Source organism: Trachinotus anak, unplaced genomic scaffold, assembly GCF_046630095.1.
Source record: "Trachinotus anak isolate AG129_WGS33_773 ecotype Australia unplaced genomic scaffold, CSIRO_AGI_Tana_v1 ptg000013l, whole genome shotgun sequence".
Lineage (NCBI taxonomy): Eukaryota > Metazoa > Chordata > Actinopteri > Carangiformes > Carangidae > Trachinotus > Trachinotus anak.
Genome location: NW_027273864.1, coordinates 28,005,718 through 28,029,482, shown reverse-complemented (window position 1 = coordinate 28,029,482; position 23,765 = coordinate 28,005,718). Strand labels below are relative to the sequence as shown.

General features: G+C 41.0%; 1 protein-coding gene across 3 annotated transcripts; it reads right to left on the bottom strand.

The window, feature by feature from the left end:
* Nucleotides 1–927: 927 nt before the first annotated feature.
* On the bottom strand, nt 928–23,692 carry ece1 (endothelin converting enzyme 1). Of its 3 annotated transcripts, none has more exons than XM_071495391.1 (19): nt 23,557–23,692; nt 16,288–16,374; nt 14,141–14,279; nt 11,789–12,001; nt 11,521–11,645; nt 11,250–11,396; nt 10,717–10,782; nt 10,184–10,372; nt 9,882–10,024; nt 9,515–9,629; nt 6,406–6,516; nt 6,214–6,312; nt 5,962–6,039; nt 5,750–5,853; nt 5,314–5,424; nt 3,692–3,759; nt 3,352–3,542; nt 2,670–2,765; nt 928–2,011 (listed from the first exon to the last, which is right to left on the bottom strand). In XM_071495391.1, exons 2-19 carry the CDS (start codon nt 16,372–16,374, stop codon nt 1,835–1,837), a joined length of 2,259 nt encoding a protein of 752 aa, XP_071351492.1. In that variant the 5' UTR covers nt 23,557–23,692; the 3' UTR covers nt 928–1,834. The 3 variants fall into 3 exon arrangements, with proteins under 3 accessions (XP_071351492.1, XP_071351493.1, XP_071351491.1); XM_071495392.1 differs by lacking the exon at nt 23,557–23,692 and adding an exon at nt 16,740–16,986; XM_071495390.1 differs by lacking the exon at nt 23,557–23,692 and having other exon boundaries at nt 16,288–16,957.
* Between the last annotated feature and the right edge of the window lie 73 nt (nt 23,693–23,765).

The window sequence follows — 23,765 nt, the reverse complement described above, 5'->3', positions numbered from 1 at the left end:
GAGTCTCAGGAAATAATTTTTTGGTCTTGAAAAAAAAAATCTGACATATTTATGGCGTTGACATCCATGAGTTTGGTGCAGATCCAGATAAAAATCCGCATCAGGTGGCAGAAGATGCTGAATCCGCTTTACTCAGAGTTGCACTTCTTAGTAACAGTGAGTAACATTGCACCAGCAGCATTCAGGAATGTTTAAATCAGTATCAACTAATTACATTTTCATTTCAGTTTCACTAGACACCACACTCCACACTAACAGCAGACAATTCATAGGCCGTAGAGCTGCACGAGTTGTATAATGCTGACGTCATCGTTTCACACAACAGGTATTAAAACCGTACAGGTGTCTTCCATGAGGATCACAGACAATAAATAAACAGTTATACTTGAGAAAAAAAAGGGGTGTAGGACTGCTTGGCCTTGTCATTCTAGTTGGTTAAGTAATAATCTGACACATTGGTTAACATATAAATCTAGTTAACACATCTTTGTGTTGCAAGTTAGATTTCAAGTGATGGTGGAATTTCATTACAGGCCTCTGTCTAACCTGTGCAGCACTTATATAACCACAGTTGACAATGTGATGACATATCCTTTCTTACATGGCACCAGGGAGTCCGGCAGATATGCAAGAAGATACAGATTTAAGTTAGTCAGGATTTACTATGTATGGTATGGTATATTGTTGGAACATGTTACAACCTATATAAGATGTGTTCAAAAGTTGCTCTTTGTCAATATCTCCTGAATGCATGTTTGCTGATTATTGACCCGTTGATCATTGATAACAAAATGTTAAACTGAGCTTCCGCCTTCCAGTATCTACTATATTATTCCATGCATATCAAATTCTCCGGCCTCCAATAAGTTCTTCTCATCTCCTCAAGAAATTATCCTTACATTAAGCAACTGAACAAATGACACAAAGGTGTTTTAAGGTTTGTTTTATTATACAAAATAATGTGATAAACTCTTAATCATAAAAATAGGTATGGCACATTATGGCTTGATCTACAAGACCAAGTTCTGGATGGGAAAAATTTTATATATTCTGAATTCTTTAATTCTGTTTCTGATTTGCATTTGGTCTTGCATTACAGAAATGAAACGGGAAACAATGGGACACCGCTATCTTGACATCAAGTCCAAAAATTACTTTGGTCAAAGTTACATTTTACAGAGATATTGATGTGACATTGTGCATAAAAACAGATTGTTAAAAAAATATGTCTGACATATTGCAATACCTCAAAGTGAAACTATTGTTGTGGTATTAAAACATATTTATACCAATTCTTAAGAAACAGTTTTAAAACTGATTTAAAACAGATTTTCATCTTCCATCAGGTTAAAAATCCTGCATCTTTTTGTCCACTGTCATATAAAAATTTGTGACCATAAATAAAATACAGTAAAAATAAACTGGAGCAGATCCAAGCACAGTGAAGAGTTACAAGAAAGAGAAACGTCACTTGGCTTATTTATCACTTTACGTGACAAATGAGGCATTTTGAGAGTGGTTCCCCCAATTTTTATAACCATCTATTGGGTTTCCAGTGTTCTAAAAGCGTATTTATAGCTACATCTAAGTTCAGAGTTTGGGGAAAGCTGTTTGCTAAACCAACAGTCCTTGTGGAGAAGCACTGAAGATTACAATCCTCCATACAGAGCAGGCACATTTTGTCCTGATAAGGAGCCTGTTAAGCATTAAGTGGTAAGGCGCTAGGAGTTTCAGTGGTTATCCCAATCCAGAGAGACTTTACCAGTATCTCTAGCTATCTTCCCCCAAAGTCCATTTCACTCCTGGCTGATAAACAGCACCAAACAACAGGGAATCACCAAAGCTCACACTTATGTTTAGGGTTCATGGGAGCATCAGCTTTGCAGCCAAAGTGCTTGGAGAATTCATGCGAGTTGGAGATGGTGCCGATGACTCTATATCTTGATGGACTGTGAGGATCTGTGATTACGCCCTCGTGTGAGCTCTCGGGTGTCCTGACAGAGCACCATACCTGCAAGAGTAATAAAGGATAAACAGACTCAATAATGGAAATTTATTTGTGCTTCAAAATGATTTGCTAATTTCCATGAAGAATTACAAAGAGGGTTAAGAGACTTTTTTTCATGTCTTGGCATTAAAGCTCTAAATATGTAATTTATTTAAAATATCCTGTCTATGATACAATGTTTGTTTTATTTTATTTTGGGGCATTTTTTTATTTTGATAGTCAAAAATGGGTTTTTCTTCTTGTCCCTTGACTGTGATGTTTGAGCTTCACTTTGCAAAAGGCTGTTTTCACATGCATTTGTCTACTTTAAAGACAGAGTTTAACACGTGTACATATGAGCACGATTTTGTATCATTTTGTATCAATCACAGTCCAGTGTGCAACTTGTGTCAAGTGGAAACCTGAAGCATCCAACCCAATTAAATAGGAGAAATTCTGTGTCCATTAGTTAAACTCTAGAAATGAACAATATTTGTATTTTCATAGATGATGGGTTTTTCAGTGAGGGAAAAAGAACAGATCAGACAAAAAAATATTACACCAGGCAGAATATTTTCATGTCTTGAGGGGAGCCTATGACATACGGTAAAAACAGGAGAAGTATTAGTATGTTGACAGTATGATCGCGTGAAAAAAAGAATATACTGTGATTGGTACAAACCTGGGCAAATCCTACAAAAAACAGCTGGTGGTTGGTCATTCCCAGGGCAGGCAGTGTGGCTTCCTCGCCGTTCTGTTTGATCCAGTTCACGTAAGCCTTCCAAGCGACAAATGATCACGTTACACACATGCAATCACTGTTTCACTCTGTGAAGTATGCAGTAATACAGACCAAAGAAAACAAAAGATCATCCTGAGGTCCTCTACAGTTTTCTCTCCGGTTAGCATATAACTTGTGATTTGCTCGACTGCTTCTTAGCCTTTGACCTTTGATTAGATGGAAAGAATGTGTGCATGTGAAGAAGTAACCAGAGGCTGACAAGGCCACTTATAACCACCTGTTGCATTTCCAGGCTACACTGTAAACCACACAACCTGCTTTTTCCAATACAGATTAATGATTGGACCCACAACAACCTTGACTATTAAACTAATGCTGGGGATTAATCTGAGATCTGAGTGATAGTTTTATGACCTTGCAAACATGCAATCTGACAATGTAGCTTTGGAAACATAGACAGTAAGACTCTAAACGTTCCACAATAATCCACATGCTCCCTCACACCAGCGGTATGCTGTTTGTTTACATGAGGGACAGAAAGCTATTTCCCTCAAGTTCAAATCCTCCTCCTCACATACAGAACATATTCAAGGTGAATTCTACTTCCTATCTGATATCAGACCTTGTAGGCAGCTTTGAGTCCACCGTTGTCAGCAATGTTCTCTCCCAGAGTGTGTCTTCCATTCAGAGGCTCCTGGTTGATGCTGTAATTTCCGTACTGCTCCACCATGCACTGAGTCTGCTTCTTGAAGGCCTCCACGGAAGAGTTCTTCCACCAGGGACGCAGGTTTCCATCTTTGTCATATTCCCTCCCTGTTTGAATGAAACAGTGAAATAAAACTGTGCTCTCTGCCAAGTTGTGCTTCAAAACATTTCTTATTAAACACCTGAGTATTAGAAGGGTCACGTTAATTGTCATCCTCTGACATGTAAACTGTTTAAAAAGAAAGCTATTTACCAACCTTGGTCATCGAAAGCATGTGTCAGCTCATGTCCCATGACGACGCCTATTCCACCAAAGTTAAGAGCTCTGGAGAACACAAAAACAATAATAAAATAACACAATGGTTGTATGCCTCCACCAATCAGCCAAGTTGCCAAGGAAATATGGTCATGATCTCCCCTTCCTGAGTTACAGTGTTGAATAATGGTCAGAAGTGTTTTTGCTTAGTCCTGTCAGAGTTGACTGCCCTTGACTGTGAAGGAGTAGTTCTTTAGTAGTTCTGTATTCTTACTTGTTTTTCCCCCTGAGACATCATGGCTACCCATCTGTGGACCCCAATATCACCTACAGTCAGCTAGGGGAGGATACTTCCACATTCTTGCTTGTGTAAGAGACTGGACTGCTCTAATTTCGGGGCTCTCACTTTGAGGGGATCATTGATCTCTGTATGTTGAGCCCATTTGCAAATAAAACCCACAAAGACAGGCCTAAGTATTTATCTTTTTCACAACACACTTCATTGTTTTATCCTATTAGACACTTGTGTCATAATTAACATATTAACTAGTGAGTTATACCAAGCAACGTGTTTTGTGAGGTCACAGTGACCTTGACCTTTGACCACCAAAATCTAATCAGTTCATTCTCGAGTCCAAGTGAATGTTGGTGCCAAATTAGAAGAAATTCCCCCACTGTGCACTAAGATATCATGTTCACGTGAGTGGGACGGACAGACAGCCCGGAGACACACTGCCTCTGCCTCCAGCCCTGCTTGTCGCTGGTGCGGAGGCATGAAAGAAACATGTCACATCTACCATTTCATCCCTGATGACAACTTTTAGATATTTGCATGTACTGTCAGCATTTTTGAAATTGTGCTTCTTTGCTTTCTTGCCAAGAGTTAGATGAGGAGACTGATTCCAGACTCATATCTGTCCATTCAATATGCAGCTGCAGTTAATTAGTTTCACTAAGCGTAGAAACTAGATAGCCTGGTTCTGTCTGGAGTTAACAAATTGTGCCTACCAGCACCTCTAGAGCTCGCTTATCAACACAATATTTCTTGTTTAATCTGCACATAAACCAAAGTGCTTTACGGGATGTTGTGCAATGACTCGCTTGAGTTTTGTCATCATTGTGACATTATTGTATATCTACCCCAGAGAAACACAAAATGGAAGTTCAGTCTGATTACCAGGCTATATCTACAGTACACCACAGGGCGCTGTATATAATGTATATTGTATCTGCCTGTGTTTCTCCAGACAGCGTTTGCTTGCTGAGCGGCAGCAGAGGGTTAGTAACAAAATGCAGAAATTTTCTACTAAAAAAAACTAAACAAAAAACTTGGAACTCAAGTTTTCTGACTCAGACTGATGAAGCCTCACATTAGCTTCTGATAAGCTTTAGGAAGCATTTTTGCACAGTCGAGGACTATGGATGATCTTTAACACTGAAAGCTTATTAGGAGCAGATCTCTTAATAGCCAATACAAACAGAGGGAATGAATAAAGAGCCAAAACCCGTTTTAGTGTTCATATAGGCACAATTGTCAATGGATCTTGTGTAACAATTCTTTCTTGACAATTCTAGTAAAAGCTACCAAATGTGATTTAATAAAGTGCAATGAAGGAGACCTACTTGGGCCAGGATCGACTATAGAACGGAGCCTGAAGGATTCCTGCAGGCAGAACCATCTCATTCTTGGTTGGGTTGTAATATGCATTCACCGTTGGTGGGGTCATGCTCCACCTGCAAAAACAAGGAACACAGAGTCAGGCTGACATCAAGGTCACAGCAAATTCAGAATATTGATTCTGCCTGGTTTGCTGTGCCAGGCTGACCGCGGATCAGTTAGGAAGGCATGGGGACCCTGATCGGCCTCCCTCCCCTCCCCTGTAGCCCAATTAGAGACAAGGATCAGTTCAGCAGAGAGAAGTTGGTTGCCTAGGAACATTTGTGGATGGAGGCAGTATTCTGCTGAGTCAGTATAATGGGAATGTGTTCCCATCAGAGCGTGCAACCTTCTCTCTGGCAAAGGGGGAGGGGGGGATGAGGGTTAAAGGGAGCAACTCACTGGTTTCTGTTGGGAGTTTTCCTCAGCTGGTCTGCTGTCACTCTGGCTGAGAAGTTGTAGTACTGCATGACATTTTGGAAGTAGAGCTCTGACACCACCTCAAACTAAAAAGAGAAATGAGAAAAGTTCTGCGTTTTATTGAAAAATGGGACATTATGTGATAAATAAAAGAGACACAGTGGTTTAGGACGTATAGTTACACGATCACCTACATCATTGAACACTTTGTCCAGTTTTGTGGCGTTCATGATGAACTCTGGATATCCGACCATGTTGTATATTGAATCTGCCTGAGAAAGATGACATAAAAAAAAAACAAAACTGTAAAAGACACATTTTCACACCAGGTGGCAGTGCTGTATTTCTCAGCCGCTTCATTTCAATGGTTCACTCATTTCAGACATTACTGTCTCCCTAAAGCAGCAGTAGCAAAACTTCCTGGTAAAGAAATACACGGCTCCCACCTTTTCTTTTGCTGCTTTTTTTGTTTCTGAGTCCATCCAGCTCACATACTTCAGGCTGTCCTCAAATGCCCATTTTATTTCTGCAACCATATCTTCAGCCTGAAGCACAGAAGAGACAGAGGAAAGTCAGACGCACATCATCTGACGCAGCAGGAGCAGCGGTTGTGAGAGAAAGGACTTTGAAAAACTTACAATGGCTTTGCTGTCCTCAGCAAAGGTGGCTTTGACAAACATGGCTCCAAGAGCAAAACCCAGGGCGCTGTCAGTATCGCTGACACACAGTTTCCAGCGTGGAGTGCAGCTCTGCAACGTCAAATCAACACATTAAGACATACATGCTCATGTTCTCTTACACTGCTGGAGTTTGTTTTTTTTGCAGTGTGTCAGATTTAACTAAACCCATGTTGTCTGCTTCAACTACTCACTTCCTATGTTCCTATAACACATCCTATAACATGATGAGCGTGAGAGGGCTTGTGGTATTCAGCCATGGGACCTCATGTGTAGGTGGAAAAAGCAGTAAAAGCAGTAGTGATAGTGAAGCAGAAGCGAAGGGAAAGCGAGACTGTGAGAATGTTCCGACTGAGATGACTCGTTCTACAAACTACGACTGTATTTCTCCCTGTATACCTCTGTGATAGTTAATCAACCTGTTTTTGGCCCATTGTACGCTGGGACGGGTGTCACCCCCCAGCCCCCCACCCCCGCAACCCTGAGAAGGATGAGCATGCACATGGAAACTTTATGGATGGATTCTCTACATGAAGTGAAAATAGCAGGCTACATTCTGTTGGTTGCATTTATGTCAGAGGATAATTAAGAAACATATTTTTAAGACATCAATAAAAATCTATATCAGCAGAGTTGCATTGCAACAATACATAACACTTCCACTGTTAAAAGAAATCTTGAATCTATACATTTTAATAGACTTAAATTCACTGATGTAGAGCACAGAGAACTCTGAAAGAGCCATTGTGATAAAGACTCATCAAACAAAGAAAATGGGCACAGCAGAAAATGGGAGAAAATGGTTGTGATCTTGAGAAATCCATGACCTCTGTGCCCCCCCCTGGTAATGCAACACTGAGCTGTTATCCTCTGTGGGCTGAGACACACAATGTTCCCTCTAAAGGACTGAGTGGTGTTTTTTTGTAGACAAAATGTCAACAACAGGACAGCCCACATGCCAACTCTTGGCTAATTTACACTCAAAACTAAAGTTATGCAAGCAAGCCGCCCACCAGAGGAGCAACAGTGGAAGTGGAAATGGATGAGGAGTTATTTCAGTGGGAAAAAAACCAAAATCCTTACTTGTAAAGGGCAGTTTAATTTACTAATGAGTTATTCTTTGACACTTTGTAGAGCCTCAGAGACCAAACAAGACTAGAAAAACCTTGGATTTGTTATAAATGTGGTGACATGTTTTTGTCATCAAATATAACTGTATGATCATAGTTTCTAGAATTATGCAGGAAATGTATCATGTGTTCATCACATTTTTTCTTGTATTCACAAATTTAATAAGATTTAAAAAGTGGGTGTTAACTCATACACAACCATCTGACTAAAAACAACGATTTTACGTCAAACTTCATAATGAAAATCTCACATTCAACCAGCCTATTCACTGACTGTAGGTAAAAAAAAAAAATCCCTATACGACAAAGTTATTATCAGGTGAAAGGAAGGACGAGGACAAATGGGGCTGCATGTATACGAAGATAAAAATGAACAAGGTCACAGTGAGGAAATGAGTATTCTGACTTCTGAGCTGTAAAATCTACTTGGGCACATAGGCACAGATGGAAAAAGAGACACAGCTGCATTCTCACATTAAACAGACACACAAAGAGATACACACAGAAAGTTTTAGAAATGTTTTTACAGCTTGGCCCTAGTGGAAAACAAGGCAGAGGAAACAGGATCTTGCCCAGATAAGAGCTGTGGTCACTTCGAAGTCAAACAGTTATCCACTGAGAAGGAAGTACAACTTACTTCAGAGTCAACTCAATGCACACTCAAGAACGACAGACATGAATGTCCGAACATCTTCATTGGTGTGTCTTGTTAAAGGGTCAGTTCACCAAATTTATGGAAAACATTGTCTCATTTACCTGTGATGTATTTTATCAGATTGTTTTGGTTTGATTCACTGTGGATTAAAGAAATCAGTCTCTCAGAGTCCTGCCTCCACTCCAGTACAATGGAGCTGAATGGAATTTTGTTTGTGCTGCTCACTGCATTGAAAAACTACACTTGTAGACAATACCCTCGTCTACTAGGACTAGTTCCAATGAAAACTGTTCACAGTGAGGTCAGAGCATTATTTCGAGAAACCAGGTCACTGTTCCTGGAAAGACGTGCAGCTATTGAATTTTTCAAATGTCATTTTTTAACGGAGCTATTTGTAAGTTTTGCTACTGCTACAGAGCTAATGTTAGCATGAACAGCTGTTTACTTAACCCTAACCCTAAAGGAATGAACAACAACGTTTCTCTGGACTGGAAGTAAACAGCTGCTAATGCTAATGTTAGCTGTGTAGCGTAGAGTAGGTCCTTTAATGTCTTGAATGCCACAAATGAAATTCCTTTCACCTTTGTTGTATTGGGGTAATGGCCAAATACACAAAGGGCAATTTCTAAACCACATATATGCCAATATATGCTGTGTTGAGTACATTTCTCTTTCAAACCTCTTATCCCAGTTAAGGAAACCAGGTTTCTTGTTTACATGAACTTTAATAGTCAGGTTTCCACAGAAAACTTAAATCACTGCCTGATAATTTACAGTTCTTGTAAAGTCTTGTCACTTTGAAGGGAAAATTCTGCTTCTCTTGTGGTGCCAATTTTCCTTTATCTGCGTTGACTAAAAATGGATCCTCTGAAGAGTATCGCACACAAGAACAAGAGTTCAAGCGAAAAGCTGTATAAACCCAGCTGTTTGGCTTTGGGCCATTTCCTCTGCCAGTATGTGCTACATTTCTAAAAAGCCCACATATACTGGGGCCAATAGGACTTTTCCTAGTGATTCAACTAGTTTTTTTTATGGATGGTAACAGTTCAAATAAAGATTTACCTGTTGGTTTAAGTCAGTAGGTAAAAAAAAGTAAGACAATGAAAAAGAAGCAACTGAGATGCTTGTATTCAGTTCGCAAACATGCTAAAAATACATTATCTGGATGAGAATCTGCAGCAGGTCAAGTATGTACAGTATGCTGCCTTTTTCACTTTTTATCTGCTTAATCCCACCTCTGTGTTGGATTCTGTGTCATGCTGGTTTACATCATAGCCTCTCTTACCTTTTTGGTTCCATACATGACCTCAAGGAAGCGCTGCTCAGCATCTTGGAACCTCTGGTCCAAAATGGAAACCATCTTCCTCACCACCTTCATTATCATGTAATTGTTGAGTAGGCTGCAGAGAAATATTGAATTTATTGTTTTGTTGCTCCCTTCACAAATGCACAAATGCTTACTATTGCCCCTTTCAGTAGGAGGATGTGTACTTATATATACTGTATGATGTAGCTCTTCCATTTAATTCATTTTATTGCATCATCATAATTCAAAGCGAACAGATATTTACAAAGCTACACTTGCAGAGCAACATACAGCCTGCATTTCACACATACATGGAAAAATTGTTGAGTGTTGCTAAGTATCTGACCTTTTGTTTGTTTTAGTTATGAGGTCAGAAACTTTCTGGAGGTATTCCCTGGCATAAACAACCACCGGCTCCGACTCGTTGAGCGCCACAGGAGCAAACACTTCTGTGAGGTACGGCATCCAGTCCACTGCAGGAGCCAGAGTCTACACGCCAAAACAAAGATGGAGACATGTTGAAATCATACAACTTTCCACTTCCTTTGGTTTAGCAGTGTAACATTCATGATTTGTAGAAAATAATTTTCTGAAGTACTGTCTTCCACTTCTGTTGTTTTATCAAGCTGACGATCAAGAGACACTCACTGCCAGGTCCTTAGCCTCCATCTTATGGTAGATGAGCTCTTCATCCCTCCTCTCCTCCTGAGGGACTGTGATGTTGGCCAGAGTGGTTTCAAAGTCCACGATCTCTTCCATCACTGTCCGAGACATCTCCTTGGAGCCACCAAGAAGAACCCCTAACTCCATTAGGAAGTTGAGGTATGCCGTCAGATACTGCAAAGTCCATGTAGGTAGAACAGTGAGGTGGAGGTGGGGGCGGTTGGAAAGAAAGTGGGGGTTGGTTTGTGTTTGTAATAAAATTCAGTTAGGAAGGTAATCCTAAACTATGCAAATATAATCAAGTAGGCAGAGTGTTTCTCCCTGAAGCTGAAATATTTCAGTTTTAATATTTCTTGACTTCCTTTGCAAATGAGCTTTGAGCCTTTGGATGTTCTCAAACTCTTAACTGATTTAACTTTTTTTTTTTTTGCTCTCAGCTGCATCCAACTTTGTGCATGTAATTTGCGTTTAACTTCTGTGAAATCAGTGTAATGCTGTCAACAAGTTGTTCACAGTACCTTTTCGTTTGCTGTTTTGTTGAGGTAGTAATCCCGTGAAGGCAGTCCCAGGCTGGACTGATCCACCTGGAGTCAAGAGAAATATCCTATGACTTTTAGCTCAGCTTCCATTTCAGTACTCACAAATGGCTTTTTGTTTTCATTCCTCTTGTTGCCAGCATGCAGGCTAAAAGCAGAAGCTCAACAAAGATCATATCTTTACCATTTGTTACGGTCTCAAGACGCCCTACAAAGGAATGAACCCTCATGTCAAACTGCCAGTGTGAATCTAACACCACTATGATAAAGAGTGGATCATCTCCAGGATATCAGTAAAGATAAAATCTATCCAGTGGCAAAATCTATCCAAACCTATAACAGCTGCTTGTATTGGAGGGAATTTAATGTAAGAATTTAGATGTGACTGAAAATGGAGCACTACCTGAGATTCTAGATATTTACATATTAATTACATTTACATAGGACTATTGAAATCGATCATGCCTATTAAAACCTAATAAAGTAGCCTGCATGCAAATCCCTGATCCTCTCACCTGGATGATGTTACTGTTGGAGTTTTTGGAGTCAGTGCTGACAAACACAGTGAAGAAAGGTGAGGTGCGGTAGTTGGCTGACACTATTCGCAAAACTTCCTGGAAGTTGTTCTTGTCCCAGGGTCCAGTCAGGGCCCATCCTCCTATCTGAGACAGACAAGGTTTCAGCAGAAGCTCAGACATGGCTGGATGCAAGGAAATCTTTTTTTTTAATAAAAATGATGGAGGGAAATGATGAGTGATGTTTGACCGCTTTAGGAAATAAGCATACCTGGGTGATTAGCTCCTGTAATGGCTTCGGTCCTAAGTCTTCAATCTTTGCCTCATTCATGCAGGCCTGATAATATCGCTGGGCCTTTTCCTCAGCTTTACTCAGACCTTTCATCGTCTTGTTTTCTGCCCAAATAAAGACATAAGATCCACTGAATGAAAAACAAGCACTTTCCACAATGCTGGAAAATGAGACAGAACTCTGACACCTTACACCTCTTCCCTGGGGTAAAGGCAGCAGAGGAGAGACCTCAGACAAGGTCCCTTACCTAATAAATGCTTCATTACAAGCATGTTGTGCTCCCAGAGGTTGCTGAAAGGTCCCCAGCGCGACTTGCCCTCTGGGAGGGGGTTGTTCTTCACCCAGCCGCCACAGGCAAAGTTGTAGAAATCATGGCAGGGATCAATGGATCGGTCCAGGGCTCCTATTACTGCACTGGCCACGGTAATGCATGGCTCGGTTAAGCACAAGCCAGGGTGAGCTGCACAAGAGAGGATTTTAAAAAGAGAGCAGGTTAAATTCATAGATGCCTCAACTTTATCAGCCACTCTCCTGTGGGAAACACTTTCTCCTAGTAAAACACATTTTTGAGGTCCACAGTGTGTAATCTGAAAATATTTCATGGACAGACATCCAAATACGCACACAGGTTTCCAGACCATCTGGAAACTATTATCTTATAAAAGGTCATGGCCAAGATATGCAACCTGGAGGGAAAATTTCTCCATGTAAAAATCCTTTGTAAATAATTAGATGAAGTGTGATGGCAATATCACATATTAATTATTGTCACCTCATTGATAAGTACACAATAGATTAACAAATGAGGGTGAAGGAGCCTGGATCATTTAATCTAAGTGATTCAGGACTAGATTTAAGGTCGATCGCCTTCGTTTGAAAGTGTTTTTTCCTGGCTCGTAGATACATGCCGCTGTTCCTGCCTTGTGTAACTGCCTAAATGTGACTTCCAAAAATACTTTTTCTAAGAACAGATATTGTCTATGCTCTCTAGAATCATTGTAAGAGGAAACAACTAGAGGGGCAGCACAGGGACTTTTGGCTGGTCTGTGTTACTTTTGAAAGTCTAAACACAAAAGCTATTTAACAGGAAGAGCTTTAGAAAACTCTCAGTGTTTAGAGAAGTGTAAGTGCCGGTCATTACTGGGCACAGAGTGCAATGCCAGGGTACAGCACACCTTTTAATACCTGACTCATTGCAATACTTTCACCACCTGCCCATATAAGGGTGTGAGACAAAGACGGAGACAAAGTTACGAGCAATGATTAGGTTAGCACCCCGAGGAGAATTCATCCTTGTTCCTTTCATTATTTCAAAGTGTGATCTGACATGCGGCTCTGAATGGGAGGAAGTGGCATTAAGTTTCCCATGGTAAATGTGAGGAAACCCACACAGATGAGACGTCGCCTGGATGTGATGGTAAATCCACCAGCCCTTTTTCCATAATGAACAAGCTCAAGGGAGAGATTTAGAGTTGTTTTTAGGCAGCTTAGCTGAAGGTGTGGCTTTGGTTTAAAAACATTTTTACTGCATATACTATGTCAACTGCTACAGCTCTGGATCTTTTCCCCTTAAGCTAAATGAGGTAACAGATGGTGATAGATGGTGATAATTTTGACCAGTTTTATAATATATATGCATGCAAAACAATTAACCTCCCCCCCAAAGACTTGGTCATTGGTATATACATTTATGGTCACTTTGGTAAATATAAAACCAGCTTTGATGATGGGGCAAAAAAACTGATTTTCAAAGAGCGGCACCAACAACAGCTGGTTACAAGAATTGATTTCTGTCAGACATTTGGAAAAACTTTTGCTGTTTTAACATTTTAAAAATGTTCAGTCTACATGTGAAAAGACCTGGGAACCTCTTTTGCAACATCTTTGGACATCTTGTTGACTAAAGGACTAGCTTGACATTATGGGAAATGTGTTTATTCTCTGTCTGACCAAGAGTCAGATGAGAAGATCAATACCACTCTCATATCTGTGCGCTAAATATGAAGCTGGAGCCACCGGCCGATTAGCTTATCTTAGCACCAAGACTGGAAACGGGGAAAACAGTTAGCCTGGCTCCTCGCTGATTAACACATTATATCTCGTTTATTTAATCTGATCAAACAACAATGTCTACAAACAACAGTTTGCTGGCCAAAAGATAGTGTGGCACATAAAAGAAGGCAGATTTTGTTACCTCTGGACGGAGCCAGGCGAGCTGCTTCCCTCCTGAAAGCTAAGCTAACTGTCTCGTGGCTGTATCTTCATATTTACCACACACACATGCAACCAGTACCAATCTTCTCATCTGACTCTCAGAGAGAAAGCAGAAATGCAAATTTCCGAAACTGTTGACCTTACTTCTTTAAGCCTTTCTCCTCTTTGTGTGTGAGTGTGTGTTTCTTTATTTCAGATTGTGTGGAAAGGTTGCTTTGTTTTTGATTTGACAACATAGTGAAAACAATAACCTGGATAAGATTAACTGGGACATAAGAAACTGAGGTTTACTCTGGAGTCACGTGGTCAGCATACTTCACAGAGAGCACCTGCGTCTCTGTGTATGTCGCAGTGGCACAGAGTTTAAATAGAAGTTTGAACTCACTCTGTTTGTAGAAGACCCCAGTTGTGATGAGAGATATGAACAGGCCCACAGACACGACACACACTAAAAACAGCACCCTCTTCTCTCTTTGTGTCCTGTGTGGACAACATGTGTGACCACGGCCGTGCAGCAGAGTCACCTGCAAGAGCAAGCAGAAGAAAAAACCTTTAAGTGCTTCATTTAATCCAACCCAAGCTGAATATGACCATTCTGACGAGGTTTAGTGTGGTTAATAATAATTTAAAAATCAGCTGTAAAATTCATAAACATAGGCATTTAACAATGTTACTGTGCTGTGTGGAAAATACTGTGTACAGTCAAACAGCTTCTGAGGGATCTGATGACAGATTTGGTTTGAAAGCACAGTGGCTTCTCTATCGTGCCCCTTTCAGCAGCCCTGCACAGAGAAGGTTAAGCATTCTTCTATTGTCTCCTCTGCTCTAGTTTAACATGCACTCAAACACACCATTTTCCTTTTGACCCAGATTGGAAAAAAAAAAAACCACAATAATCTTCTTCCAATCATATCTGATGCTTTTGCGGTTCACCTGTAAAGGATGAGGAAGTCAATCAAAGGAGTCATCAGTTCCCTCCAGATAAATAGTGCGAAACCTCCCAGAAAACCAACATACAAGATTCTGAATTTGAATTGGAGGAAAGTCCAGGTTTTGTGGTTATTAATATATAAAAAAATGAAATCAGTGATTGGTGCAGATCTTACAACAGCACACCCTGCTTCTCCTTCAGTTAAAGCTAACCAGGAAATTTATTCCCTACAGGAATGATTCCAGGGGCCACTCACAAATCTTTCTCATGCCACATTATTACTCTGGCCAGTATCCCTGCTGCAAATAAATGCCAGTTCTTGGACCTCACATGTATCCTGTGGAAGTCAATTACCCCTAAAGTGTATATATAAGGATCGAATTTACTGCTGTTAGCTTGGATGAGAGTTCAGCAGTCAGACGAAATGTGACCGAAGCAAATGCCAAAGCCACAGTGGCTTCTTAATCCCAGGAGCTCAGCATGTTTGGTTGGTTTGGACCTAAACTGTGTTTCTGAGTGTAATTGAGAGAATCCCACAGCCAAGCCTGAGCACTTTCCATCTGTAGTTCATCACCATCTCTGGAAACCACAGTTTGTTACCTTAAAAACAAAAATTGCAGCAAAAATGATGAAGGCAGAATCATGTCAAAGTCCTCAGGTATATTTCAGGTCAAATAAAATATCTGAGCAATGACACTTTTAAATCTCAGCTCCTTGTTCTGAGGCTCAGAAGCTGGAGAAACAGCCTTGGCAGTCTATAAAAGACTTACACTGATATTTTACAAAGTCTTCAAAGAGCAGATATTTATCCTTCAATCTTTTAAGACCATAACTAAAAGGTAAAGGAAAAGAAAATGCAGAAATTACAGGATTCTGCGTGCTAACAGAATACATGCACCCGTAACGTGGGTGTACCTGTAAGCTGTAAAACCCGTGTAACGTGATGCTGTTTAACAAAGGAATTTAGTTCATGTTTAGATTTACCAGCAAATATTTCAGACTATATCTCCATAGACACATAGACATGAAAGATACAAAGGATTTAATCAGTGTGCTCAGTGTGTATTTTTGTGTGATGGCTGCTTTGTGTGACTGGGTTGTCTTGTTATTATGTCATATACATGTAAATTACTGACATTTCTGTCTTGTAAAACAGACCTTGATCCCAGAAGGGATTTCTGAATAAATAAAACTTGCTAAGAATATTAAAGTCTCACAGTAAGATGAACCGTAGTGAAAGTCGGATTTAGTTAAGTAACCATGTCAGCACTTTTAAAATAGTGTTTTATTAGATGAGTTATTGGACTGGGCAGACGCATGCTGAGGTGACACTGCAAAAATGATTTCGACACTTTTATTTGAACTGCTTCCTCAGGGATTTATGACCAAACGTCTCAGTTAAAACTTTTTAAAAATATTAACCCTTTTTCCTTTTTTTTCTTTTGGAGAAGGTTAAGATTTCCACATGAAAGCAGTGTTGTTTTTCATAAGGCGTGGTGAACCCTCAAAATGCCTGTACATTTCTAATGTGCTGTATAGGGATCCAATGCTGACAACTAAACCATCCTTTTATTTTTAGCACGAGATGTTTGCATGTTTACCTGCATGGGTGATGATGGATAGATGTCGTCACCGGTGGAGTCCACCAGGTCTTCCTCATCCAGTGTGGCTCTTTTATACGATGACATCTGAAAAGTCAAAAGCAGAAAAGACTCTCTCAGTGCCTCCATGCTCCTTCAAGCCCCTCTCCTCTGCTGCTGATGTGTGTGTGAGAGAGGGTGTGTGACATCTATTCCTCGGCAGTTTCTGGGGCTTCAGGGTAGAATTTCCCCCTAAAATCCATCAGGAGGAATCTGGTTTGTCTGGTTGGTTGATTGTCCTCCACTCACACTGAGTTTGCTTACAAAGAATGTGTCAGTTCTCTTTCAAAAGCATGTCTCTGCCCCTTTCAATGCCAACACCACCTCTCAGAGCCCCCATGGCTTCTGGCAGATACCCCCCCAGGGGAAAACGTCACAGCACAAACACCAGCTACACCCTCCTCATGAAAGACCTTGTGAAAGCTCCTTGTGGGTCCTCTCTTCCTCTTCACCCGGTTTGTGGCTCTTCCTTGACAAACTTTTTGTGGACTTCCTCCTCAGCCCAGTCACTGCTAGTACGGCACGAGAGAAGACGGAACTAGTGAAAAACAGGAAGGAGCACTGACTAGAGCGACTTGCATGACTGTACTGTGAGTGTGTGGAAATGATTGTGTGTGAGTGTGTGAGTGTGTGTGTGAGTGTGTGTGTGTGAATGCCTTCCCCAGCGTAGTTTCTGTTAGATTTGGGGGAGTGAACCTTACAGTTGTAGTTTACACCCAGGGTCTTTTCTATAGGGCAATATACACTTGTGGGAGGAGCCTGGAAAAGAATCTCCTCCTCCCACTACATGCTTGTAGGCTGCCCATGGTAACGGTTACCTGATAGGCATGACAGCCAGTCCTGTTTAACCCCTCACCCACAAGGCCACTAGTACATTCAATCACTGCATTTTAAATAGTTTACTCCTCATTAGATGTAAAAAGAGTCAGTTAATTGTTTTTTTTTTTTAGTTGTGCGATTAGAAAAAGCAAAGTAAAGAGTTAACATACAGCTAGCAAGCTCAACTAAGTTCATATAACATTCACCTCACAGGGTATTACTCCTAATTATTTATAAGTATATTGAAAAACAAACTTGTAAACTACAAGTTTTAATGTTCAGTGCGAATCTTATCCTGCAGCATAATACAAAGCTTTATTGCCAACGTGCAAACATGCTAACCATCATATCACTATTTTCAGCTTTTCAGTGGCATCAGTACAAACAAAGGGCCTGTTTGTACACAGCACACATGCTTTAAAGATACAACCTGTCAGTGATCCACCAAAATACAAACAGGAAGCCTGGAGGCCGCAGACTCTGTAAATGACAGATCTCCTTACTGTATGTGGGAACTAACGATAGAGAACACATGTTTATTTAAGTCATTTTTTTTCAAATAAAAAAAGGTCTTAAAGAAGCCAGTGGTCTCATCACACAGTTGATAAATACAATACATTCACTTGTAATAATAATGTAAAAATAATAAATGAATTATTGTCTATTTGTCTTTGCCATCTTTTCAGTGTCGGCAATGTAGATTTCAACAAGCTCATGTAGCAAAGTTCCAGCTATAGGACTTTTGGGGGATGTGCCCCATGGAGTTTTCTTGTAAACAAATAAAGTTTGTTTACAGTATTAGTCAATAAAATAGTGTTTCTAGGATGGCAACTAAACAATTATCTTCCTTATTGATTAAGCAAGTATTCATTTTATCTAATAAATGTGGAGTTTTTGACCACTAGAAGCTTTATGCAGCCATGTTTGTTTCCTTTTTGCTTATTTTGTGCAAACGTTAAAGGGTGCAGATGCAAACCCGCTGACACATCATACATTTGCTGCCGCTTTTACACTGTTCTGCTGATCTACTGATGCTGAGGGAACACAAAGAAACGTGGCATCGGTGAAGACGATGAGTGCACGCTTCCACACAAGGGCTTCAACGCTGCATGCCTTTAAAGAATTTCAAAAATTGGCTTTGCAAATATTTTTATGAGGAGGGAAATAAATTCAACACATTCGTCAGGCCTCAAGGACGATAAGGGTTGCATTGATTAGAGGATTAATCGATAAGTTGATGGAAAGGAAATTAATTGGAGATCATTTCTGTAACTGATTCATAGTTTCAGTAACTTTTCGAGCAAAAACGTCACAGTTGCTGTTTTTAGCTTCTCGAATGAGAGAATTTTCTGCTTCTCTTTGTTATATATGATAATTTATGATTGATTTTTGAAGTGACCACTCACTACTACTCACTATTTGTTGTTGACATTTCATAGACTAAATGAATAATTGCTTAATCAAAAGGAAAATAATTGTTAGTCCTAGATGCACACTGTGTATTTTATTGACTAAAACTGAACATAAACAGAATTTGTTTCTCCATGGGGCACCTTCACCAAAGGTCATGTAGCTGAAACTCAGAAACTGAAAACTGAAACTTTGGCTTCTTTAAATGTGATTCTTACACTACATTGCCATCTTCTCAGTGTTGGTAATGATTAACCTCTCTCAGCCTGATGCAAATATAGCTCACTCCAGGCTGGCTGCGCAGTACAGTGCATAAAAATGCAGAGGTACCTGTGGAATGAAAGAATCCTGACTATTCTGTCCAAGTGAAATATTTTCAACATACATCACACATGTGTTGGCAGACTCTAAAAGAGCAGCTGCAGATTGTCTTTGTTCTAGTACAATCTCAGTCTCCGTCCTTCTGGACATTTACCGTCATCATCTGGCTTCCATCTTCCCATGTTAACATCCACTGAACACAAGACGAACCAGTGTCTGAATATAAATGTTTACTTGATGAGGCTAGATTAGGCCATCTTGTAAACAAAGCCAGAAAGCAGCCCCGTCGCAGATCCATTATTTTATTCTCCACTTAAACACGTAAACATGCTGCAGAGGAGAAAATCGTGTTCCCACCACAAGCATTCCAGAGACTTTCAGGAAAACCACAAGCTCAGATTCCTGTTAAACCTTGTTTTCTATAAGACAAGATCCCGCTTATCTAACCCTCTCTCTACGGGAGGAGGGGGCTGCCGCTGGCCTCATCTTAACCCTGAAACAACAACAACGAATAATATCACACACATGTCCGAACCCTTCTTGTGCCTGTGTTTTTTTTTTTGTTAAGTTTTTTAAAACCCAACAGCCAAGTCACATTATCAGCTTATAAAAGGGCTGTTGGAACAAAGCCTGGAGGACAGAGGTGATGAGAGACGCAGACAGACTCGGGGAGGGGGAGAAGTAAGAGGACACCAATTGTTTTCAGGACACTTTCAATTACATAAATGGTTTCAAATGACCTATAGCTGAAGGCGAAAGTCCTGATGGGAGTATTGATGTTTGACATTTTCTGTTTATACGCACACGCACGCACACTGCATTCGCACCACAGATATTTAACCCACAATTCATGAAAGGATTAAAGCTGCTCCGCTTCACAAAACATGGGGTGTTTACTGAATTACTAAAACTAGATTTACTCAGAAAAAGTGTTACACACATTGCAGAGCAACAAATAGCGGTATCCACTGGCAAAAGACTGTAATGCTGTAACACACAGACACAGACACACACACACACACACACACACACGCTGTTTTTGTACATTTTCCTGGCATTGGGGTGCAGATGTGCTCAAAGACTGAGCAAAATCCCCGCTTGGTGACAACACTGCCTTCCCTTTCCTGTTCCTGATATTTGGCGACTAATGTCAGCTGTTTCTTAGGAAATATGCCCATGACCTTTGTGCCTGATGCAATGAATCATGATCTCCACCATAATATCCTGGTCTGCATAATCCTGCAACTTGGAATCACACATTAACACCTAAAATCTGAGGTCATCAGCATCCTATCACCTGCTGCGATGGCAGTCGAGTGAAAGTTCTGTCAGATAACATCTGTAGAAACTGCAGCCGACCGAGGAGCTCCTGTTGATGCCCTGACACGCTGGGAGTCACGCGGAGTGACAACTGGGAGCCATATGAAAAGACAAAATGATGCAGTTCTCATACTAATAGCCTGTGGTCAAGGTCAGCCCTGGACGGTTGGAGGGAATCTCCTATTGTGTCCTACAGGGCGTGAAGATGTCTTCCCACAGAAAAGCTGATAGTAAGAAGGGTCAGCATCCCACAATTCTTGGAAGTGATGTGAGGCCACTGCCTTTGAGTGAGGCTGTAAACCACAAACATGCGTCAGTAATTCGTCACTGATCCTTCAAACCAGACGATTATTTGTAGCGCGGGGGCATTCCTCCAAGAATAACTGGAGTATGTTTGTGTTTGAGACTGGGTGCTGCATGTATAAGCAGCGTACAGTGTTTGACAGTTTATTTCTGAAGAGAAAAATGAAAAACAGGACAGGAATTTATACAAGACGACATGAAAAGGAACACTGTTAAAAAAAGAGAAAACATCAAGCTGACAAGACATCAGTGGACGGAAGGAGACTACAGATGATTTTCGGGTGTGTTTGACGTAAACTGGCAGTGAACACATTTTGCAACTAAAAGAAGGGCAGCTAATTAAACCACTGTGGCAAGCCAGGCCTATGCAAGTCTAATGTGGTTTCAGACCACAGAGGATCATTAATGAGAGACTACACGCCAAAAACAATCTAAGTGACAATCTGAGCCTCAGAGTCAGTGTGAGAAGTTACTTGACCTCTGTGACAGGAGGCACATTGCTGCTGAAATACAACTTCTGTTTTCCAGTTTTCACCCACAGCACGCTCATAATAAGAATTAAAAAAAAAACACAACTTCCTCTTCGGCCGTAAAGCTATCAGTTAACCCTTTTCATGGATCCCAGTGGAGAAGACTGAGTTTGGGAAAACATTCCAGAAATACCACAGTGTCATGTGTAAACATGAACACACTTCAGTGCTTCTCACTACAACAAGATTAAACAAGCACTGAGAGTTTTGTGCAATTCAGTATTTTCCCATCTGAAGGTAAACTGCAAACTGCAACGCTGCAGCTGCACACGAATGACACACAACTGTATTTTGTGTGACGGTTGTTTACGAGTGACACAAGCCGCCACTCTTGACCTGTTCCTGCCCCAGTGCCATGTACAGTATGTGCTTGTGTCTCTATGTCGTCTGTGTGTTCATGTGCGAATGAAGCAAACAAACCGATGATGACTCAAAGTGTAGACATTCATAAGAGCACCGGCCACTGTATCTCTCCCACTGCTCCGTGGTGTGTTTCTGCCTGAGGGCCACAGATAAAGACAAAACTGTCTCAGGCTTTAGCTCCTGACTTCTGACGTCAAGACACCACTGGAATTTTCTTTCTTTCCACAGACCAGAGATGTTTCCTTTGGAGAAAACACCCTGATAATGTAAAACGTTAACAAACAAAAAAAAGCTACTTTCCCAGGCAATCAGCTTTTCCCTACTCTGGAACAGGATTGTTAAACTAAGCTGAGGGACTTTTACCAGAATCGTAACACTTCTGGTTTATTTTTAGTTGCGTGTGTACTTTGAAAACATAAAATAATAATGAAGAGCTTGCATTTTCTCTCACACGGTCAATAATATGCAGGCTGCAGCGCTAAAAGTCTTCTGATTCCCGCTCTGCAGAACACACACAGTTTTTCTTCTGTGTATGTTTCAGGTACTCTGATGTGCAATGATCAAATGTCACCCAGTCAGGTCCCCATCAGTGCATACCAAAGTCTTATGTTTAATCAGCCACACTGGATATTTACATCAAATACTTATATACACAATATGTTTCAAAATATTTGATGATATGGGATTTTTCTTGTCTCCCAAATGTTATTTAAAAAGCACCTATTTGAACTGTTTTTCTCCACAAGGGGAGGATTACAAGGAGTGGCACATGGGGGCTCGCTTCCAATGGGTTTGTCAGCCAAGGCGCAGACAGATAACAGGAGATAACCTGTTGCTGCTGTTGCTATGGCGTCCTGCATCAAAACCATGAGCACACCTAGGTAATGAATAACTGCAGAGTACACAAAGCTCCCGCGAGCACAGCACATCCAGAGCCGTGTCATGTTATTAAGCCAATCGATCACTCAGGCATTATTAGTGATCTGTGTGCTCCATGTCGGCACGGTAAACAAGTTCACTGACAGCAGCTGGTTGGCAGCGTTCAGCCGACTGCGTTGGCAACAACACATAACAAAGCATTAAATTAAAAGGAAAAAGCAATGATACAGAGTCAGATGACATGAAATTTCCGCCTGTGATAACAAGAGACTTCATGTCCTGTCCTGCTGACTTTCAAGTGATGCAATCCATATTCTGGCAACACACTGGCTTTAATAAATTACAGCATCTTTGCCAGTATTGAGAAGCTGTTTCTACTTTAATTTCTTCTTCCCGTGGAGACTCAGCTTTTGTGGAAAATATAAAGAAGCTTTGCTTGCTTGCTACAGTTTCTTTCTCCTTCCTTTCGCCTGATTGTGTTACTGTGTGTTTTGGATGTGCATGTGTTGCCAAGCAGTGACAGTTTACTTTAGAGAGAAACACTCAAACAAACCAGCAGATGAAATCCTACATCTGCCACTGATCCGCTCAGTTGATTTATCCTCAAAGGCACAGTTTGCTTTAAGGTATTTTTGACTGATGATCTCCTTTGCGCAGTTGCTTTCCACCTCCCCTCCAAGGCCCCATAAGACAAATAACAATCTAAGCTGACATTTAGACAGTGACAGTAAAAATGAATGTTATGCATAAAAAAAATCAAGCATGTTGTGTGGCTACAGGAGTAAATTTGGCTCGAGGTGTGGTTTTGGTTGCAGCTGCTGTATTTATTCAGCATATAGGCTGAAATCCTGCACAAGCCACTGAAAGTGATGAAAGCATCATGTTGGTGTTTGTTGTGTTAGTGTGTGAGGGAAACTCAACTCAACCGAACTCAGCCTTTTGAGCTGCACAGGAAGTTTGCGACACCAAGATGTGAAGAAACCAGCGGTGACACATTTCATCAGGAGGAGACTTGCACTCAATGCAGCAACGATAAAGTCTCTGAACGACACCTGAAGTGCCCTGGAGCAAACACTACACAGGCACAAAGTCATGCGAGGCTTTTAATCAGAGTTAGTTCAGCGGGAAACATTTACTCTCATGTCAACACCCGCACCCGGCGTGGAGGCGAGCACATGTGCTGCTGTGTCAGTTCCCACAAACGCTTCTAACCTAACCACGCGTTTCGTGATTTACTTAAACAGCGTGTTTAAGGATGATTTGCAGTGAGAGGACGCGGTCTTACCGTGCCGTGCCGTGCCGCGCCGCGCCGTCAGGTCCCCGCCGCCGCCGCCGCTCCGGTGTTTCTGACCGGGGACAGTGAGCGAGCCGCGGATACAGCAGCCAAAGACGCTGCGCTTCGCTGTCAAGATAGTTCCCTGACGCTACCCGGAAATCACGCCGCGCCGGCGTGAGCGTCAGGGAAACACGCAAAAAAACATTTAGTACGAGATG

Bases quoted from the DNA above. Each gene is read 5' to 3' on its own strand.
- ece1 (XM_071495390.1), bottom strand. From the start codon at position 16,416: ATGGAGGCACTGAGAGAGTCTTTTCTGCTTTTGACTTTTCAGATGTCA. The intron at 12,002-14,140 runs GTGAGTTCAAAC...TCTCTTGTGCAG, and splicing joins TGGGGTCTTCTACAAACAGA to CTCACCCTGGCTTGTGCTTA. The intron at 10,025-10,183 runs GTGAGTGTCTCT...TTTGGCGTGTAG, and splicing joins TGGAGGCTAAGGACCTGGCA to ACTCTGGCTCCTGCAGTGGA.